The sequence below is a fragment of the Mesoplodon bidens genome (genome assembly GCF_964165515.1).
Source record: "Mesoplodon bidens genome assembly, chromosome: 9".
Lineage (NCBI taxonomy): Eukaryota > Metazoa > Chordata > Mammalia > Artiodactyla > Ziphiidae > Mesoplodon > Mesoplodon bidens.
This window is the reverse complement of record NC_138166.1, coordinates 8,883,027-8,906,453: the sequence shown is the minus strand read 5'-3', so window position 1 is coordinate 8,906,453 and position 23,427 is coordinate 8,883,027. Positions and strand designations below refer to the sequence as shown.

The 23,427-nt window shown below is 37.6% G+C and overlaps 1 protein-coding gene across 4 annotated transcripts in view; it reads right to left on the bottom strand.

The window, feature by feature from the left end:
• Window positions 1-396: 396 nt before the first annotated feature.
• Window positions 397-23,427, bottom strand: part of FAM185A (family with sequence similarity 185 member A) — a 78,543-nt gene continuing 55,512 nt past the window's right edge. For 2 of the 4 annotated variants that reach the window (XM_081244108.1, XM_081244111.1), the window contains one exon: window positions 397-5,559. In XM_081244108.1, coding sequence (XP_081100234.1) covers window positions 5,447-5,559 — 113 coding nt within the window. In that variant the 3' untranslated portion in view covers window positions 397-5,446. Of the gene's footprint in view, window positions 5,560-6,066; window positions 6,498-18,871; window positions 18,972-23,427 lie in introns of those variants that run through there. The other 2 variants (XM_081244110.1, XM_081244109.1) reach the window with 2 other exon arrangements.

The window sequence follows — 23,427 nt, the reverse complement described above, 5'->3', positions numbered from 1 at the left end:
TAATACTGCTATGACTACTGGGGTGCACGTATCTTTTTAAATTAGTATTTTTGTTTTTTTCAGATAAATACCCAGGAGTGGAATTGCTGGGTCATGTTAGTCCTATTTTTTGTTTTTTTGATAAACCTCCATACTGTTTTCCATGGTGGCTGCACCAATCTACATTCTCACCAAGTGTAAGAAGTTTGCCTTTTCTCCACATCCTTGCCAACATTTTTTGTGATCTTTTATGATGATAGTCATTTTGACAAATGTGAGGTGATGTCTCATTGGGATTTTAATTTTAATTTCTCTGATTATTAATGATGTTGAGCATCTTTTCAAGTGCCTGTGCCCATCTGTATGACTTGTTTAGAAAAATATCTATTTGGGTCTTCTGCCCACTTTTTAATCAGGTTTGTTTTTTCTTTTTTCTGTTTTTTTGATGTTGAGTTGTAAGAGCTGTTGTATATTTTGGATATAAACCTCTATGGGTCATATCATTTACAAATATTTTCTCCCATTCAGTAGGTTGCCTTTTTATTTTGTCAATGATTTCCTTTGCTGTGCTAAAGCTTTTAAATTTAATTAGGTCCCATTTGCTTATCTTTGCTTTTATTTCCTTTGCTTTAGGAGACAGATCTCCCAAAATATTGCTACAATTTATGTCAAAGAGTGTTCCACCCATGCTTTCTTCTACAAGTTTTGCCTTCTGGTATTACATTTAGGTCTTTAATCCATTTTGAGTCTGTTTTTGCATACGGTTTTAGAGAATATTCTAATTTTATTCTTTTACATGTAGCTGTCCAGTTTTCCCAGTGCCACTTATTGAAAATACTGTCTTTCTTCCATTGTAATATAGTCTTGCCTCCTTTGTCATAGATTAATTGACTGTAAGTGTGTGGGTTTATTTCTTGGGTCTCTATTCTGTTCCACTGATCTACATATCTGCTTCTGTGCCAATCCCATACTGTTTTGATAACTGTAGCTTTACAGTATAGTCTGAAGACAGGGAGCGTGATTCCTCCAGCTCTGTTCTTCTTTCTGAAGATTGTTTTAGTTATTCAGGGTCTTCTGTGTTTCCACACAAATTTTATGAATAATTATTTTAGTTGTGTGAAAAAAATGCCCTTGGTATTTTGATATAGACTGCATTGAATCTGTAGATTGCCTTGGCTAGTATGGTCATTTAAAAATATTAATTCTTCCAATCGATGAACACAGCATACCTTTCCATCTGTTTGGATTGCCTTCAATTTCTTTCATAAGTGTCTTATAGTTTTCCAAGTACAGGTCTTCTACCTCCTTAGGTAGGTTTATTCCTAGGTATTTTATTCTTTTTGATGTGATTGTACATGGGATTGTTTTCTTAATTTCTCTGCTAGTTCAGTTAGTGTATAGAGACACAACAGATTTCTGTGTATTAATTTTGTATCCTGCAACTTTACAAATTTAGTGATGAGCTATAGTAGTTTTTGGTGGTATCTTCAGGATTTTCTATGTATAGTATGTCATCTGCAAACAGTACAGTTTTTCTTCTTCCTTTCCAATTTGGATTCCATTTATTTCTTTTTCTTGTCTGACTGCTATGACTAGGACTTCCAAAACTATGCTGAATAAAAGTGGCAAGAATGGGCATCCTTGTCTTGTTACTGATCTTAGAAGAAATGCTTTCAGCTTTTCACCAAGTATGATGTTAGCATTGGTTTGTCATATATGGCCTTTATTATGTTGAGGTGTGTTCCCTCTAGGCCCATTTTCTGGAGAGTTTTTAATCACAAATGGAGGCTGAATTTTGTCAAAAGCTTTTTCTGCATCTATTGGGATGATCATATGGTTTTTATTCTTCAATTTGTTAATGTGGCATATCACACTGATTGATTTGTGGATATTGAAAAATTCTTGCATCCCTAGGATAAATCCCACTTGATCATGGTATATGATCCTTTTGATGTATTGTTGGATTCGGTATGCTAATGTTTTATTGAGGATTTTTACATCAATGTTCATCAGTGATAATGGCCTGTAATTTGTGTGTGTGTGAGATATCTTTGTCTACTTTTGGTATCAGGGTGATGCTGGCCATGTCGAATCAGTTTGGAAGTGTTCCTTCCTCTGCAATTTTTTGGAATAGTATAATAAGCGTTAAGTGTTAACTCTTCTCTAAATGTTTGGTAGAACTCATCTGTGAAGCCATCAGGTCATGGACTTTTGTTTGTTGGGAGTTTTTTTTTTATTATTACTAATTCAATTTCATTATTTCTAATTGGTCTGTTCATATTTCCTACTTCTTGCTGGTTCACTCTTGGAAGATTATACATTTCTAGGATTTGCCCATTTCTTCAACATTGTCCATTTTATTGACATATAGTTGTTTCTAGTAGTCTCTTATGATCCTCTGTATTTCCATGGCATCAATTGCAACTTCTCCTTTTTCATTTCTGATTTGATTTGGATCCTCTTTTTTTCTTCATGAATCTGGCTTAAGGTTTATCAATTTTATTTTTTCAAAGAACCAGCTCTTCACTGATCTTTTTTTAAGAGTCTATTTCATTTATTTCTGCTCTGACCTTTATGATTTCTTTCCTTTGACTAATTTTGGGTTTTGTTTGTTCTTCTTTTTCTAGCTTGTTTACGTGTAATGTTAGGTTGTGTATTGGAGATTTTTCTTATTTCCTGAGGCAGGCTTGTATTGCTATAAACTGCCCTCTGAGAACTGCTTTGGCTGCATCTCAGAGATTCTAGACTGTTGTGTTTTTGTTTTCACTTGTCTCTAGGTATTCTTTTCTCTCTTCTTTGATTTCACCAGTGATCTATTGGTTGTTTAGTAGCATACTGTTTAGCCTCCACATGTTTATATTTTTTGCAGGCTTTTTTTTTCTTGTAGTTGATTTCTAGTCTCACAGCATTGTGGTCAGAAAAGATGCTTGACATGATTTCAATTTTCTTAAATTTACCAAGGCTTGTTTTCTGGCCTAGCATGTTATCTATCCTGGAGAATGTTCCACGTGCACTTGAAAAGAATGTGTATTCTGTTGCTTTCTGATGGAATATTTATGTAAGTTCCATCTTGATTAGTGTATCATTTAAAGCCTGTGTTTCCTTATTGATTTTCTGTCTGGATGAGCTGTCCATTGATGTAAATGGGGTATTAAATTCCCTACTACTATTGTGTTACTGTCCATTGCTCCCTGTATGTCTGTTAATATTTGCTTTGTGTGTTTAGCTTTGCTTATGCTGGGTGCATATATATTTATAATTGTTGTCTCTTTTCTTTGGATTGATCCCTTGATCTTTATGTAATGTCCTTTGTCTTTTCTTACAGTCTTTGCTTTAAAGCCTATTTCATCTGATATAAATATTGCTCCCCTGGCTTTCTTTTGATTTCCATTTGCATGGAATACCTTTTTCTATCCTCTCACTTTCAGTCTGTGTGTGTCTTTAGATCTGAAGTGAGTCACCTGTAGGCAGCATATATACGATTCTTGTTTTTGAATCCATTCAGTCACTCTATGTCTTTTGATTGGAGCATTTAATTCATCTATATTTAAAGTAATTATTGATATGTATATTCTTATTGCCATATTGTTCATTGTTTTGGGGTTGTTTTTGTATGTCTTTTTTGTTCCTTCTTTTGTTCTCTTGTGATTTGATGACTACCTTTAGTGTTATGTTTGGATTCCTTTTTCTTTTTTGTGTATCTTTTATAGATTTCTGGCTTGTGGTTACCATGAGATTTACATATAGCAATCTATATATATACGATTGTTTGAAGTTGCTGCGATCTCTTAATTTCCAATGCATTTTAACAACACAGAATTTGTACTCTCCTACCCTCATGATTACTGTTTTTGATATCATTTTTTACATATAATTTTCTTGTGTATCCCTTAACTACTTATTGTGGATACAGACAATTTTACTACTTTTGTCTTTCAACCTTCCTACTAGCTTTGTATATGAATGATTTCCTACCTTTACTATATGTTTGCCTTTACCAATGAGCTTTCTCCTTTCATGATTTTCATGTTTCTTGTGTCCTTTTTTGCTTAGAGAAGTTCCTTCAACATTTCTTTAAAGCTGATTTGGTGATGCTGAACTCTTGGCTTTTGCTTCTCTGTAAAGCTTTTTATCTCTCCATCAAATCTGAATGAGAGCCTTGAAGAGTATTATTGGTTTTTGGTTTTTCCCTTTCATCACTTCAAATATATCATGCCATGCCCCTCTGGTCTGAAGAGCTTCTGTTGAAAAGTCAGGTGATAGCCTTATGGGAGTTCCCTTTTATGTAACATGTTGCTTTTCCCTTGCTTTTAATATTCTCTTTTAATTTTTGCCATTTTAATTACAATGTGTCTTGGTGTCTTCCTCCTTAGGTTAATCCTGTATGGCGCTCACTGCACTTCCTGGACTTAGATGTCTGTTTCCCTTCCCAGGTTAGGGAAGTTTTCAGCTATTATGTCTTCAATTATGTTCTCAGCCCCTTTCTCTCTCTCTTCTCCTTCTGGGAACCCTATAATGCAAATATTAGTGAGCTTGATGTCCCAGAAGTCTCCTAAACTGTCCTCATTTCATTTTTTTTTTCCTTCAGCATCACTGATTTCCACTACTCTGTCTTCCAGCTCACTAATCCGTTTCCCTGTATCATTTGGTCTACTATTGATTCCCTCTAGTGTATTTTTCATTTCAGTTATTGTGTTCTTCATCTCTGTTCGGTTGTTCTTTATATTTTCTAACTCTCTGTTAAAAACTTCTAACGTCTCACTTTGTGCATCCATTTGTTTCCCAAGTTCTTTGATCATCTGTACAATCACACCCCTGAACTCTTTCTTGGTTAGACTGCATATCTCCACTTCACTTAGTTCTTCTTCTGGGATTTTATCTTAATCCTTTGTTTGGAATATGTTCCTCTGTTGCCTCATTTTGCCTAACTAGTTGTGTTTATTTTTATGTACCTGGTAGGTTGGTTACGTTTCCCAACCTTGAAGAAGTGACCTTTTGTGTTCCAGCAGTGCACTCTCCTCTCATCAACAGTTATATGCTCTAGGGGTTCCTCCTATGAGGGATGTGTGGGTCTTTCTGTTTTGGCAGGGTGACTATGTAGGTGGTCTGATAGGCTAGGTTGGCCCCTGGTCTGCTTGGTTGCCAGGTCCTGCCTTGTGCAGATGCTGCTGGCCACTGGTTGATGGTTGACGGCAGAACCCTGGGAGGCCCTGGGGCTAGCGCTGGGTTACTGCTGGGTGGTCAGGGTCCAGGAGATCCCAGGGCAAACGGTATTATTTTAAGTCAAAAAGTTTGTGGTAATTTGTTACAGAAGAAAACTAATAGCTAAGTACAAATTTTGAAAAGGCTGCCCCAAGACATCCCAATTTATTGTTTTCAACATTTATATGAACAGTGGTATTTGAGTTTTTGTAGTCACAGATCTAATAATCGTTGTTAAAATTTAGAAACATAACTCAAACCATTCTCAGTCCTGCAGTTTCAGGGACTGAAACCAGCTTTGGCTTCTAAAGCTTACAGTGCCTTTTGGAGCATCAGCCTTAATCCATTTTTCATGTTTGCTTGCTTGATTCAGGAGCCCTGAAATACAAAATTGCATAAAGTTATATCCTGATTGACAAGAGCAATATTTGACTACACAGATCCTAACACTACATCTCTAAAACTGAAAAACACTTTTGAACTGCAAAAATCTTAGTAAAGACAACCTGAGTTGGAAGAGAGTTGCAAATAGGTTACTTGGGCTTGTTCTCTCCTTTCTTTTCCTCAGAACAACTCTGAAAGGGAAACTACTCTGTTTTTTGTTTGTATCTTTTTTGGATGCAGGTTTTATAAAGAGCTTTATTTAAGTACAATTGACAAAATAATACATGTATTTAAAGTACGTAGTAAGTTTTTACATATGTAAAAGTCTGCAAAACCATCTCCTCAATCAAGATAATGAACATATCCATCACTCCTAAAAGTTTCCTTGTGCCCCTCTGTAATCTTTCCCTCATGCCCCACCCTGCCTGTCACCTCTACCCCCCCCACCAATCCCTTGATAATTACTAATCTACTTTGTGTCACTTTGGATTAGTTGCATTTTCTAAGATTTTAATAAATGGAGTCATACAAAATATACAATACGTAGTCTTTAAAAAATATCTAGGTTATTTCAGCATAATTATTATGAGGTTCATTCATATTGTAGCATGTATCAGGTGGTTTCCTCACATAGATGCTGATCTATACTTTGCTGAACTGTCATGGGCACCCTGTGTACCTCTGTTTGCTCTGGAACTTTCTCTTGTTAACTCTAGCAGCCCTGGTCTCCTCCACTTGGTGAGTCTGTTGGGCTCTGCCTATGTTACCCATCCCTGCCCTGAAGCCTGGAAACACACTCAACGTAATAGGCTATGGCAATCATGGAGCTCACCTGGTTTGTTTCCCATCTCTAGTCTTCTAGTTCTGTTTTTTCTTTCAATCAAGGTAGTTATGATGCTACACCTCCTCTGGAGCTCCATTGCAATTCTGAACTTAAGAGACCAGTCAAATCTGAACTGATGAATGTTATGAATACACTGGCTCAATTCATCATATACATTTTCTTTGTTGAATCCAAGCACACAATCAGGAAACAACTCTCTTTTCTAAGACAGTTTTCTTTGTTAGTATCATATGATGTTCCCAGCTGCTGAAAAGGTGCTTTGTACCATTCAATCTTTGTGTCAAGTGCTTTTGTGTGATACAAATTCTCCTGTGAATTCTTGTCTCCCCTTTAATCTGAGCCACAATCTTGTCTATCTACATCTTCACTGGATCTTTCCCAAAAGACAGCAGCGTATTCAATGACTTCCTCTAGAGTTTTTTTTCCTTCTACTTCTCTTGCTGTATTTTCAGTATCATCACAACCCCACTTCTCATTAAACTGCTTAAAATCTCTCTCATTCCAACTAGTAAATCCCTGTATTAGAAGCTTCTCTTTTCCCCCTAATCTTCATCATTAAGGGGTTCAACTTTATCAATTTTAATCTGTTCATCTTTTTGTGCCTTACCACATTTAGCAGGTCAGGATTTCAAGGTATCTACACCCAATAGTTTTTGTATAGTACAGAATTTCTTTTTCTAGTAATTCAAATAAACGTAGAGGAAAGAACTGGTAATCCTGAATATTGGTTGTTCTATTATTTTTTTTACACATTTTAATATCAATAGCAAAGCATCAACAATAGTAAGGGTTTCCCAAATATCTAAGATCTTTTACCTCCTCAATCATGAGTTTCTTGCTTATGGAAAGAGAAGCCAAATCTACCCATTTCCTTCTGCAGCAGAACAGACCATGCACAGTAATATTGTTACTAACAAAATGAACACACAAGTGATTTTAGCTTAGGGACAATACTCACAAGCAAGACAGTTTGTAAAGTTCCATTTAAGTTGCTGGAAAATAGCTTTATCTGGCGAATAAGAAATTTACTGAAAGCTCTGTACTTTGGGTTGAATCTGTGGAGATTCTAATTCTTTATTTGTAAAGTTTATAAATTCCTTCCTACAAAAATCTTGCAACAGAGATTGGAACTTGAGGCTGCAGAAACCTTGTTCCTATTTAATCCCCTTTACCAATGAAAATCAGACAATTTTTTTTGACCAAGAAATGGGAAACGACTAACCTATCCCCATGTGGCTTGGCTTCCTTTAAGTGAGAGAAAAGTTTCTTCTCAGGACATGTTTTTAAACTCTAGCATTTGCTCTCAAAATCTGCCATGTCCAAATCTACTCAAGTATATAAATATCCAAAAGTTTGACTGACTGATTGATTTCCAAATACCTGGTTGATAAGCATTACTCATTATTTAACCCAAAATGCACCTGATCTAATCAGCACTAGTCACGGACAAAGATAGGGCTCTAAGGAGTAATCGGCAGAATTTCTGTTCCTTGTTTAAAAATAGGCTTAAGCCTCTTGGCTAAGGTGAGCTTCTTTCTGTCCCCTACCCCACCACTCCCCACTCCAAACCTTGTAACAGACTTTGTTTACTTACATTCTGAGGGATAATTCTGGTGCTGCCTTATTAGGAACAGGTTAAATTTCAGTGCATCACAGTTGGAGGATTCCCTCTTTTACATTATAAACACTACTGACCACCCACTATGGGAAACACCATGCTAAGTACTTTAGGGAGGTCAAAACATGTAAAAAGACATGGTAATGCCCTCAAAAAGCTTACCAGCTGGCTAGGAAAATAAATTATACACTTTTGAAAAAGCATTTAAATAACTACTCTGAAATCTTATTTTTAATGCACGTTTTTCACAAACAAAAGCTCTAACACCACACACAATCCCATAAAACCAAATATTTTAATGTTGTGAACATTTTTCATCTGTTCTTCCCTTGACAAAAGTGCTACCCAGGACATCTTAACAACAAATTTTTACAAGCAAATATTTTTGAGCTAGTTATAATGCTGCCCATCATTATATTTTCTCTCAATTATTTGGAATAATGAAAAAGTCAATAGTACACTAAGTTTTGAGCAAGTATGCAATTAATCAGTTTTGCCCAAGAAATATCCTTTTATGTCTAATCCCATCCACTGTATTTTTCGTCTCAGATATTGTAGTTTTCATTTCTAGAAATTCAATTTTGGTTTTTTTTATATCTTCCATGTCTTACTTAACTTTATTCCAACATGTGGAATTCAGTTATAATAACTATTTTATTTTTCTTCTCTGCTAATTCTAACATCTGTGTCTTTTCTGTATAGCTTTCGATTGATATTCACTTCATTTTGGGTCATGATTTCTTGCCTCTTTGCATGTCTGATAACCTTTGACTGGATGCCAGACATGGTGAATTTTATTTTGTTGGGTGCCAGGCATTTCTGTATTTCTATAAATCTCAAGCTTTGTTCCGGTATGCAGTTAAAGTACTTGGAAACAATTTCAACTTTTCATCTCTTGCTTTTATGATTTGTTAGGCAGTTCTGGAGGAATGCGCAGTCTAGGGCTGTTTCCAACTACTAAGTGTTCTACCCAATGCTCCATGAGTTATGGTATTTTCCAGTCTGGCAGGTGGGATAGGCATTTTTCTTGGACTTGTGTGAGCATTAGGTTCTATTCCTTCTGGTACTTTATAAACTCTAGCTGTCAATCTCTGTGGACTCTCCTTATGGTTTCCTCAATTCAAGGAGTCTGCTGGGCTCTACATTAGTCCCTCCTCCATGTACTACAGCCTGCAGACTCTCTCGAGGGAGTAAGCAGGGACTCATTTTGCTTGTTTCCCAGCTCTTAGTGATCACTTTCTTTTATTGCCTGATGTACAGTATCTTAGAAACTGTTTTTTCATGTATTTTGTCTATTTAAAAAAATTTTTTGTTCTTGGTTTAAGTAGAGGGTAAGTCAGTCCTTTTTATTCTACTTCTAGCCTAGAAACCCTCACTGTTTCAATCTTTCTCTCTTTCTCCCTCTTCCCATCTTTTTTCCCCTCCCTACATCATGCTCTCTGTAATTTCTTGTTGGGAAATAATTAAAGACTCAAAAGAAGCTGTAAAAATAGTACAAAGAGGTCCTGTGCACCCATTATCCAGTTTCTCCAATGTTGACATCTTATAATAACCATCGTGCATTATCAAAACTAGGTAATTGTTTGGCATACAATTAATTAGACTACAGAGCTTACTCAGACTTCACCATTTTTTACATGCACTCACTCTTTTACACGTTTTTGTGTATACTTTTATGAGATTTTATCACATGTATAGATTCACATAACCATCATTAAAATCAAGATACAGAATTGTTTTATCATCACAAAGAAAGTTCTATGTGATATCTCTTTATAGTTTTATCTTCCCTCTCCTTTCTTAACTTTTTGCAACAACTTGTCTGTTCTTCATATCCATAATAATGTCACTTCAAGAGTGTTAGATAAATGTAATCATACAGTATGCAGTATTTTGAGACTGGCTATTTTCACTCAGCATAATACCCTTAACTTCTATCCAAGTTGTGTGTATTAACAGACTGTTCTTTTTCACTGTTGAATACTACTCCACTGTATGGACATACCACAGTTTGTGTGACCATTTACTGGTAGAAGTATATTTTAGTCATTTCCATTTTTTGGCTATTATAAATAAAGCTATGAATACTTATGTACAGGTTTTTATGTGAACATTAAGTTTCATTTCTCCAAGATAAATGCCCAGGAATGTAATTGTTGGGTCATATGGTACTTTCTTTTTAACCAAATGCCAGGCTGAATTCAGGAGTGGCTATATTATTTTCCATGCCCAGTACCAATGCAGGAGAGATCCAATCCCTCCACATCCTTGCCAGCATTTGATATTATCAGTATTACTTATTTTAGCCATTCTAATAGGTATGTAGTAGTATCTCATTCTGGTTCTAATTTGTACCATACCAATGGCTAGTGATGTTGAAAAGGTTTTTGTGTTTTTACTTGGCATCTTGTATCTTCTATGGCTGTACTGTTTCTTAAATTTTACATGATTATACTTTTAGGTGCACAAACCTTTTTTTCTTCATTACTGGGAAGAGTTTCCTCAGGGTAAGATTTGGCTGTGCTTCAGTGTTTGGTATATGACCAAAATAAACATGAAAACAAAAACTAAAAAAACCCCCCAAAAAACCCAGGCATTACAAACAGAATTCACATGCTCTAAGACTGGGTGGGGCCTGTACTTTGATCTCTAGTCTAGGGGTAAGCAAACTATGGTCCCCAGGCCAAATCTGGCCTGACGCCTGTTTTTATGGCCTAAGAGGTAAGAATGACTGCTACACTGTTGTTTTTTTTTTTGCGGTACGCGGACCTCTCCTGTTGTGGAGCACAGGCTCCGGACGCAGAGGCTCAGCGGCCATGGCTCACGGGCCCAGCCGCTCCGCGGCATGTGGGATCTTCCCGGACCGGGGCACAAACCCGTGTCCCCTGCATCAGCAGGCAGACTCTCAACCACTGCGCCACGAGGGAAGCCCAACTTCTACACTTTTAAAGGGTTATAAAACAAAACAAAAGAGAATAAACAACAGAAACCATATGTAGCCTGCAAAGTCTAACATTTACAATCTGTCCTTAACAGATAAAGTTTACAGGTGAATGGGAACAAAACCTGATCTTCCTTTTTTTTTGGAAACCTTAACAAACAAAGCTGATGTCTACCTATTACACTCTCCCAGGATCTTACACTTTAACAAAATGGAGAAATAAAAACACCATAAAAGCACAAACGATCTGAAGGCAGTTCCTACATTAACTCCCTGTCAAAGTATTTTTGAGCAGACAGCCATAAACCTACAGCGCTCTTCGTTCTGTTACCAAATTTCTTCCATGTCATCCAGAAGCACATCTACATGACTGACAAATCCATATGCTATAAACTTGGAGAAAACCAAAACTTAAGTGTGTTCTAAAAAAAAGTTATTTCTATGAGTCATATCAAAAGACTAGATTTTTTCGCCGTTTGGAGAGCAAACACTGTCTCTAGCTCTTAAAAGCGGCATCCAATGGGCTCGGTCCCATTTCAACATCTTTTCCAACAAATGAACCTGTTTTCCATTATAAATCACAATACCATTAAATGTATAAGTCTCCAGCCTACAAACAAGCCAAGAACTCTCTTCTGACTTGGTAGTTTATTTTAATACCAAATGGACTTATTTTTATTATGCTTTACATTTCCAGTATGACTAAAATGAAGTGAACCCAGTAATACCACCTTCCCTACCATGCAGACAATGACAAACAATAATCATTTGGCTGACAACATACTTTATCTCTAATCATCTAAATTGGGGCATTTTTAAGACCAAAAGACTTTGTACCACATGCATTTTTGGTCTTAAAAATGGCTTGATATACAATGGTGAGGTTTCATATCTAAGTTGATGAACCCAGTCTAAAACTTAAGAGAGAAGTCAACTTATTCCCAGAAATATCTTATCTAAGGTATTCACCACCTATCCAATTTGCCATATATGGGTAGAGCATAAAACTTAGAATCAAGGATCTCATAAGGATTAGAGAATGCATCCCAAAGAATACACACTGTGCACAACTCTTTAGTAGGTAAATGTTTTACCTTAAGAGAGTTCCAGGCTTTCTTTTGACCTCAGAATACCACGTATTTGTAAATCACTTTAAGAATTATACAACACACAGTGACAACTAACTGATGAACAATCATCAACAGGAAGACACTGGAACTCATCAAAAAAGATACCCCACATCCAAAGACAAAGGAGAAGCCACAATGAGACGGTAGGAGGGGTGCAATCACACTAAAATCAAATCCCATAACTGCTGGGTGGGTGACTCACAGACTGGAGATCACTTATACCACAGAAGTCCACACACTGGAGTGAACGTTCTGAGCTCCACGTCAGGCTTCCCAACCTGGGGGTCTGGCAACAGGAGGGGGAATTCCTAGAGAATCAGACTTTGAAGGCTAACAGGATTTGACTGCAGGAGTTTGACAGGACTGGGGTAAACAGAGACTCCACTCTTGGAGGGCACACACAAAGTAGTGTGTGCATTGGGACCCAGGGGAAGGAGCAGTGACCCCAGGGGAGACTGAACCAGACGTACCTGTTAGTGTTGGAGGCTCTCCTGCAGAGGCAGGGGGTGGCTGTGTCTCACTGTGAGGACAAGGACACTGGCGGCAGAAGTTCTGGGAAGTACTCCTTGGCATTAGCCCTCCCAGAGCTCACCATTCGCCCCACCAAAGAGCCCAGGTAAGCTCCAGTGTTGGGTGGCCTCAGGCCAAACAAACAACAGGGAGGGAACCCAGCCCCACCCATCAGCAGACAAGTGGATTAAAGTTTTACTCAGCTCTGCCCACCAGAGCAACAGCCAGCTCTACCCACCACCAGTTCCTCCCATCAGGAAGCTTGAACAAGCCTCTTAGATAGCCTCATCCACCAGAGGGCAGACAGCAGAAGCAAGAAGCCTTACAATCCTGCAGCCTGTGGAACAAAAACCACATTCACAGAAAGACGGACAAGATGAAAAGGCAGAGGGCTATGTACCAGATGAAGGAACAAGATAAAACCCCAGAAAAACAACTAAATGAAGTGGAGATAGGCAACCTTCCAGAAAAAGAGAATTCAGAATAATGATAGTGAAGATGATCCAGGACCTCGGAAAAAGAATGGAGGTAAACATCAAGAAGATGCAAGAAATGTTTAACAAAGACCTAGAAGAATTAAAGAACAAACAAACAGAGGTGAACAATACAATAACTGAAATGAAAACTACACCAGAAGGAATCAATAGCAGAATAACTGAGGCAGAAGAATGGATAAGTGACCTGGAACACAGAATGGTGGAATTCACTGCTGTGGAACAGAATAAAGAAAAAAGAATGAAAAGAAATGAAGACAGCCTAAGAGACCACTTAAACACAACAACATTCACATTATAGGGGTCCCAGAAGAAGAGAGAGAGTAAGGACCCGAGAAAAATTTGAAGAGATTATAGTCAAAAACTTGCCTGACATGGGAAAGGAAATAGCCACCCAAGTCCAGGAAACAAAGAGACTCCCATACAGGATAAACCCAAGGAGAAACACTCTGAGACACATAGTAATCGAATTGGCAAAAATTAAAGACAAAGAAAAATTACTGAAAGCAGCAAGGGAATAATGACAAATAACATACAAGGGAACTCCAATAACGTTAAGAGCTGATTTCTCAGCAGAAACTCTAAAAGCCAGAAGGTCGTGGCATGATATACTTAAAGTGATGAAAGGCTAGAAACTACAACCGAGATTGCTCTAACCAGGCAAGCATCTCATTCAGATTTGATGGAGAAATCAAAGCTTTACAGGCAAGCAAAAGCTAAGAGAATTCAGCACCACCAAACCAGCTCCACAACAAATGCTAAAGGAACTTCTCTAAGTGGAAAACACAAGAGAAGAAAAGGACCTACAAAAACTAACCCCAAACGATTAAGAAAATGGTAATAGGAACATACATATCAATAAGTACCTTAAATGTGAATGGATTAAATGCTCCAAACAAAAGACACAGGCTTGCTGAACGGATACAAAAACAAGACCCATATATATGCTGTCTACAAGAGACCCACTTCAGACCTAGGGACACATACAGACTGAAAGTGAGGGGATGGAAAAAAATATTTCATGCAAATGTAAATCAAAAGGAAGCTGGAGTAGAAATTCTCATGGCGGATAAAATAGACTTTAAAATAAAGAATGTTACAAGAGACAAGGAAGGACACTACATAATGATCAAGGGATCAATCCAAGAAGAAGATATAACAATTATAAATATATATGCACCCAATATAGGAGCACCTCAATACATATGGCAACTGCTAACAGCTATAAAAGAGGAAATCGATGGTACACAATAATAGTGGGGGACTTTAACACCTCACTTACACCAATGGACAGATCATCCAAACAGAAAATTAATAAGGAAACACAAGCTTTAAATGACACAATAGACCAGATAGATTTAACTGATATTTATAGGACATTCCATCCAAAAAAAGCAGATTACACTTTCTGCTCAAGTGCGCACGGAACATTCTCCAGGATAGATCACAACTTGGGTCACAAATCAAGCCTCAGTAAATTTAACAGAATTGAAATCCTATCAAGCATCTTTTCTGACAACAACACTATGAGATTAGAGATCAATTACAGGGAAAAAAATGTAAAAAACACAAACACATGGAGGCTAAACAGCATATTACTGAATAACCAAGAGATCAATGAAGAAATCAAGGAGAAAATCAAAAAATACCTAGAGACAAATGACAATGAAAACATGACGATCCAAAACCTATGGGATGCAGCAAAAGCAGTTCTAAGAGGGAAGTTTATAGCAATACAAGCCTACCTCAAGAAACAACAAATATCTCAAATAAACAATTTAACCTTACACCTAAAGGAACTAGAGAAAGAAGAACAAACAAAACCCAAAGTTAGCAGAAGGAAAGAAATCATAAAGATCAGAGCAGAAATAAATAGAAACAAAGAAAACAATAGCAAACATCAATAAAACTAATAAAAGCTGGTTTTTTGAGAAGATAAACAAAATTGATAAACCATTAGCCATACTCATCAAGAACACAAGACAGAGGACTCAAATCAATAAAATTGGAAATGAAAAAGGAAAAGTTACAACAGACACCACAGAAATACAAAGCATGCTAAGAGACTACTACAAGCAACTCTATGCCAATAAAATGGACAACCTGGAAGAAATGGGACAAATTCTTGAAAGGTATAACCTTCCAAGACTGAACCAGGAAGAAATAGAAAATATGAACAGACCAATCACAAGTAATGAAATTGAAACTGTGATTAATAATCTTCCAACAAACAGAAGTCCAGGACCAGATGGCTTCACAGGTGAATTCTATCAAACATTAGAGAAGAGCTAACACCTATCCTTTTCAAACTCTTCCAATAAATTACAGAGGAAGGAACACTCCCAAACTCATTCTATAAGGCCACCATCACCCTGATACCAAAACCAGAAAAAGATACTAAAAAAAAAAAAAATTACAGACCAATATCACCCATGAATATAGATGCAAAAATCCTCAACAAAATACTAGCAAACAGAATCCAACAACACATTAAAAGGATCATACACCATGATCAAGTGGGATTTATCCCAGGGATGCAAGGATTCTTCAATATATGCAAATCAATCAATGTGATACACCATATTAACAAATTGAAGAATAAAAACTATATGATCATCTCAATAGATGCAGAAAAAGCTTTTAACAAAATTCAACACCCATTTATGATAAAAACTCTCCAGAAAGTGGGCATCAAGGAACCTATAATAAAGGCCATATATGACAAACTCATAGCAAACATCATTCTCAATAGTGAAAAACTGATAGCATCTCCTCTAAGCTCAAGAACAAGACAAGGATGTCCACTCTCACCAGTATTATTCAACATAGTTTTGGAAGTCCTAGCCACGACAATCAGAGAAGAAAAAGAAATAAAAGGAATACAAATTGAAAAGAAGAAGTAAAACTGTCACTGTTTGCAGATGACATGATAGGATACATAGAGAATCCTAAAGATGCCACCAGAAAACTACTAGAGCTAATCAATGAATCTGGTAAAGTTGCAGGATACAAAATTAATGCACAGAAATCTCTTGAATTCCTATACATTAAGGATGAAAAATATGAAACAGAAATTAAGGAAACACTCCCATTTACCACTGCAACAAAAAGAATAAAATACCTAGGAATAAACCTACCTAGGGAGACAAAAGACCTGTATGCAGAAAACTATAAGACACTGATGAAAGAAATTAAAGATGATAGAAACTGATCAAGAGATATACCATGTTCTTGGACTGGAAGAATCAACATTGTGAAAATGACTATACTACCCAAAGTAATCTACAGATTCAATGCAATCCCTATCAAATTACCAATGGCATTTTTTATGGAACTAGAACAAAAAATCTTAAAATTTGTATGGAGACACAGAAGACCCCAAAGAGCCAAAGTAGTCTTGAGGGAAAAAAACGGAGCTGGAGGAATCAGGCTCCCTGACTTCAGACTGTAATACAAAGCTACAGTAATCAAGACAATATGGTACTGGCACAAAAACAGAAACAGATCAATGAAACAAGATAGAAAGCCCAGAGATAAACCCACGCACCTATGGTCAACTAATCTATGACAAAGGAGGCAAGGATATACAACGGAGAAAAAAGACAGTCTCTTCAATAAGTGGTGCTCGGAAAACTGGACAGCTACATGTAAAACAATGAAATTAGAACACTCCCTAATACCATACACAAAAAGAAACTCAAAATGGATTCGAGACCTAAATGTAAGACCGGACACTATAAAACTCTTAGAGGAAAACACAGGAAGAACACTCTCTGACATAAATCACAGCAAGATCTTTTTTGATCCACCTCCTAGAGTAATGGAAATAAAACCAAAAATAAACCAATGGGACCTAGTGAAACTTAAAAGCTTTTGCAAAGCAAAGGAAACTACAAACAAGATGAAATGACAACCCTCAGAATGGGAGAAAATATTTGCAAACGAATCAATGGAGAAAGGATTAATCTCCAAAATATATAAACAGCTCATGCAGCTCAATATTAAAAAAACAAACAACCCAGTCCAAAAATGGGCAAAAGACCTAAGTAGACATTTCTCCAAAGAAGACATACAGATGGCCAAGAGGCACATGAAAAGATGCTCAACATCACTAATTGTTAGAGAAATGCAAATCAAAACTACAATGAGGAATCACCTCACACCAGTTAGAATGGGCATCATCAGAAAATCTACAAACAACAAATGCTGGAGAGGGTGTGGAGAAAAGGGAACTCTCTTGCACTGTTGGTGGGAATGTAAATTGATATAGCCACTATGGAGAACAATATAGAGGTTCCTTAAAAAACTAAAAATAGAATTACCATATGACCCAGCAATCCCACTACTGGGCATATATCCAGATAAAACCACAATTCAAAAAGACACATGCACCCCAGTGTTAACTGCAGCACTATTTACAATAGCCAGGTCATGGAAGCAACCTAAATGCCCATCGACAGACGAGTGGATAAAGAAGATGTGGTACATATATACAGTGGAATATTACTCAGCCATAAAAAGGAACGAAACTGGGTCATTTGTAGAGACCTGAATGAACCTAGAGACTGTCACACAGAGTGAAGTAAGTCAGAAAGAGAAAAACAAATATTGTATATTAACGCATATATGTGGAACCCAGAAAAATGGTATAGATGAACCAGTGTGGAGGGCTGAAACTGAGACACCGATGTAGAGAACAAACGTATGGACACCAAGGGGGGAAAGCAGTGCAGGGGTGGGGGTGGTGGTGGGATGAAGTGGGCGATTGGGATTGACATGTGTACACTGATGTGTATAAAACTGATGTCTAATAAGAACCTGCTGTATAAAAGAATAAAATATAATTCAAAAATTCAAAAAAAAAAGAATTACACAACACACAGTTATTTATCAGTGACGGCAACAACAAGGGAAACTATGGAGCAGGAATTTAAATAAAATTACAGGGTTGACACATCAAACCCTGTGGGAAGCCTGAGCCCCAGGAACTAAAGTTATTTGGCATGGTTTCTTGCAGAAATCATGCTACAGATACAATCCAGACCTCTTAGCAGTGAGAGTATTTCTGTTTCTATGCCTCATAGGCTCTGTAAGGAAGGCCCAAAAGAGCTGAGCTCAGCTGCCTATAATAACAACTCACACATAAAGTTTGCTCATTACTTCCAAACTTGGGTTTCAGATTGGAAATCTCCATAGAAAAAGCAATCTGCTTTAATTTTCTAGGTCTCAAATTATTCCATCCACTTGATAAATAGGTCTGTGGCCTTTTGGGCACCAGTTTTGGAATCAAAATGAAACAAAAGTTTCTCTAAACCCAATAACTTGTTCATACAGCTCTCTCCACAGGAGATAGTTGTGTTTATCTGAAGCCCCTCTGTACTATTACTTTAACGGATTTAATCTAATATCAGAGACAACCTACAGATCCACCTGGGGCCCAACCTCATTGTACATCATGTGCTACTCTCCAAAAGAAATCTGCTGATCAGTACCCAGATTCTTGGACTGTGGGCAGGAAATAAACTTTGCTCTAAAATTTGGACCTTCCTGGTTTAGGAAATAGGGGCTAGAGTATAAGATACAGTAACAAATAACAGAAAAATAATTAAATGGACTAAGGAACTTCATAATAATGAATGAGGTAAGCATGCATCTTCCTCATAGCATCCATTTATAAGCATAATTTAAAATTTTATAAATTTTTTATATAATAAAAATTTATAAAGAGTAAAACAAAAAATGCTAACCATTATCTGATACTTTAGCAATTAATAATCTTTTTGCTGGTGGAGGGTCTTGCTTCAGTATTGATGGCTGCTGACTGATTAGGCTGATGGCTGCTGAAGGCTGGAGTGGATATGGCCATTTCCTACAATAAGACAACAACGAAGTTTGATGTATTGACTGACTCTTCCTTTCATTGTTTCTCTGTAGCATGCAATACTGTTTGATAGCATTTTACCCACAGTAGAACTTCTTTCAAAATTGGAGCCAATCCTCTCAAATCTTGCTGCTGCCTTATAAACTAAATTTGTGTAATATTTTAAATCCTTTGTTATAATTTCAACAATCTGCTAGCATCTTCACCGGGACTAGATTCCATCTCAAGAAACCACTTTCTTTGCTCATCCATAAGAAGCAATTCTTCATCCATTAAAGTTTCATCATGAAATTGCAGTAATTCAGTCCCATCTTCCAGCTCCACTTATAATTCTAGTTCTCTTGCTATTTCCACCACATCTGCAGTTACTTCCTCCAAAGTCATGACTTCCTTCAAAGTCACCCATGAGGGTTGGACTCAACTTCTTCCAAATTCCTGTTAATGTTGCTATTTTGACCTCTTCCCATAAATCACAAATGTTCTAGTGGCATCTAGAATGGTGAATCCTTTCCAGAAGGTTTCAGCTCACTTTGCTCAGATCCATCAGAGGAATCACTATCTACGGCAGCTAGAGCCTTACAAAATGTGTTTCTTAAATAATAAGACTTGAAAGTCGAACTTAATCCAGATCTGTGGGCTGCAGGATGGATGCTGTGTTAGCAGGCATGAAAACGTTAATATCATTGTACATCTCCATCAGAGCTCTTGGGTGGCTAGCTGCATTGTCAGTGCATAGTAATATTTTGAAAGGCATCTTTTTTTTCGTTGTTTTTTTTTTTTCCTGAGCAGTAGGTATCAACAGTGGGCTTAAAATATTCACTAAACCATGTTGTAAACGATGTGTTGTCACCCAGGCTTTGTTGTTCCATTTATAGAGCACAGGCAGAGTAGATTGAGTGTAATTTCTGAAGGCGTGTAGGATTTTCAGTATGGTAAATGAACACTGGCTTCAACTTTAAGTCCCCAGCTGCATTAGCCCTTAAGCAGAGAGTCATTCAGTCCTTTGAAGCTGTGAAGCCAGGCACTGACTTCTCTTCTCTAGCTATGAAAGGCCTAGATGGAATTTTCTTCCAATATAAGGCTGTTTCTTCTACATTGAAAATCTGTTGTTTAGTGAAGTCACATTCATTAATTACCTTAGCTAGATCTTCTGGATAACCTGCTACAGCTTATACATCAGCACTTGCTGCTTTCACTTTGCCCTTTTATGATATGGAGACGGCTTATTTCCTTAAACCAAACTCTGCTAGCTTCAAACTTTCCTTCTGCAGCTTCCTCATCCTTCTCAGCCTTTACTGAATTGGAGAGAGTTAGGACCTTGCTCTGGATTAGGTTTTGGCTTAAAGGAAAGTTGTGGCTGGCTTGATCTTCTATCCAAACCACTAAAATTTTCTCCATATCAGCAATAAGGCTGTTTCGCTTTCTTATCATCCACGTGTTCACTGGAGTAGCACTTTTAATTTCCTTTAAGAACTTTTCCTTTGCATTCACAACTTGGGCTACCTGGATGAGGCGTAACTCTCATCCTATCTTGGCTTCAATATGCCTTCCTCATTAAGCTTAATCATTTCTAGCTTTTGATTTAAAGTGAGATGTGCGACTCTTCCCTTCACTTGATGACTTAGAGGCCATGGTAGGGTTATTCACTGGCCCATTTCAATATTGTTCTGTCTCAGGGAATAGGGAGGTCTGAGGAGAGGGAGAGAAACAGGGGACCAGCCAATCAGTAGAGCAGTCAGAAGACACAGAACATTTATCAATTAAGTTTGATGTCTTATACGGGCGATGTCGTTCATGGTGCCCCAAAATAACTGCAACAGTAACATCAAAGACCACTGACCACATATCAACAAAACAAATAATAATTTTAAAAGTTTGAAATACTGTGAGAATTACCAAAACGAAATACTGAGATGCAAAGTGAGCAAGTGTTCTTGGAAAAATGGTGCCAACAAACAACTCCATGCACAGCTGTCACAAAACTTCGATTTGTGAAAAACACAAATTGTATCTGTGAACTACAGTAAAGCAAAGTACAATAAAATGAGGTACACCTATATCAATTTTTTCCACCAAAATTTATCCAAGGCTTATTTATTCATTTGTTTAGTTTAAAATAGATCACTGTGGAGTCCAGGCCACTGAACTCTTTCTCCTGAATTACTACAGTAACCTGCTAATTAAAATTAACTTTTCCTTCATCCACCATTGTCCTTTCTAATTTTTCCCCACTCAACATTCAGTGATCTAATACACAGATCTGATTATATGAACCCCAGATTAAAACCTTTCAGTGCCTTTGCAAAGCACAGAGTATAAAAGCCAAATCTGCCCTATGTGATCTGATCCCTCTCGAACTCTCCGGCCTCCTTTTATGCCACTGTGGCCCTTACTCGCTACACTCTAGCTATATTGGACTTGTCTCACTTCCTCAAACTCACAATGCTAGTGTAATTTAGATGCGCTACCTCCATGCTCTCACAGTACCACGTACTTATCTTTATTATAACATTTATTGTATTGTATTCACTGGTTTGTCTGTCTTGCTTCACTAGGATGTAACCTCCTCAGATGGCAGAGAGACCATACTTTATTCTCTTACCTTTGCACTCCTAATTTCTAGCAGTACCCGACTCAATGAATGTTTGCTGAGGGACTGACTGAACAAATAAAGGAAAACAGAGATGACAAGTGGAAGAGGAACTAGGCTAGGAAAAGATAATATTTGTTTTCAAATATACTAAGTTTGAGGTGGTACCTGTTTAGTGGAATGGAAATGGGCAAGACTTAATAAAGAGATCGGGTCCGCAGATAATGATTTTATCCAATGACAGGACTAGTAACTGTTCTTAGAGGATTTAATAAGGTCTTTTTTTTAATGGTTGAAATGATGAGAACAGGGTTTTGAAATGCAACTTAAACTAAATCTAAATTTTAAAAAGGCAAATGATTCTATGAGTTACAGAAGAAAAATGAAAAAATAATTTATAATTCAAACATTCTTAACTTATGTAAAATAATTTGATTATGCTATCATTCAGAGCATTATTAAACAAATTTGTATTATTACTTTACATTACCAGGGCCAAAAAAGGTAACTGTATCAGCTCCCTATCAAATCCAAGATATCAGATCACAAGAAATTGATTCTTACCACATTTAATACACTTAAATTTTCATCAAATTTTCTCTGCGTAACTAAGAGTCTACCCATTAGGCACTGAGTTAATCTGAAAGTGTACAGGTGTTATTTTTATTACTGCTGTGCTTTTTGTTAATATTCTATGATTTTTAAGACTGACTTCTTAACCTTTACGATATATAAAATGAATATTTAAAACTGAAACTTGATCTTTTTTCTTGGTCATTAAATAAATTACTTTATTTTTGAGAAAAAAAAATACTCCCTCCCCCAAATAATCTTTACTCTCTGCCAAGATTTAATATAGTGTCTGTTAATAATTGTGAAACTTGATCTTATGAAGACACCCCACTGCCACCATAACCACACACCACCACCACACTTTTTCTTGAGACTATCTCATGGGTAAGCCTGTGGCATACGTGCACGTATACACACTTTAATTTCGATGTCCTCTGGGCTGGAGACAAGATGGCGCAGTAGAAGGATTTAAGCTCACCTCCTCTCAAAAAAACACCAAAATCACAACTAACTGCTGAATGATCATTAACAAAAAGGACTCAGACCTACCAAAAGTGATTCTCTACACCCCAAAACAAAGAAGAAGCCACAGCGAGATAGTAGGAGGGGCACTTTCACAATATAATCAAATTCCATACCCACTGGGTGGGCGACCCACAAACTGGAAAATAATTATATTGCAGAGGTCCTCCCACAGGGTGAGAGCTCCAAGTCCCATGTCAGGCTCCCCAGCCTGGGGGTCTGATATCACAAGGAGGAGCCCCCAGAGCATTTGGCTTTGAAGGTCAGTGGGGCTTGAGTGCAGGAGCTCCACAGGTCTGAGGAAGCAGAGACTCCACTCTTGGAGGATGTACACAAGTTTCCACATGCACTGGGACCCAGGGCAAAACAGTGACTCCATAGAAACCTGGGCCAGACCTACCTGTGGGTTATGGAGGGTCTCCTGTGGAGGCAGGGGTCAGCTGTGGCTCACTGTGGAGTCAAGGACACTGGTGGTGGACGCTCCAGGAAACACTTATCAGCGTGAGCTCTCCTGGAGGTTGCCATTTTGGCACCGAGACCTGGCCCCACCAACAGGCTGCAGGCTCCTCAGTCCAAACAACCAACAGGGTGGGAACACAGCTCCACCCATCAGCAGACAGGCTGCTTAAAGTCGTCCTGAGCAAACAGCCACCTATAAACACACCCCTTGACATGACCCTGCCCACCAGAGGGACAAGATGCAGCTCCACCCACCAGTGGGCAGGCACCAGCCCCTCTCACCAGGAAGCCTGCACACAC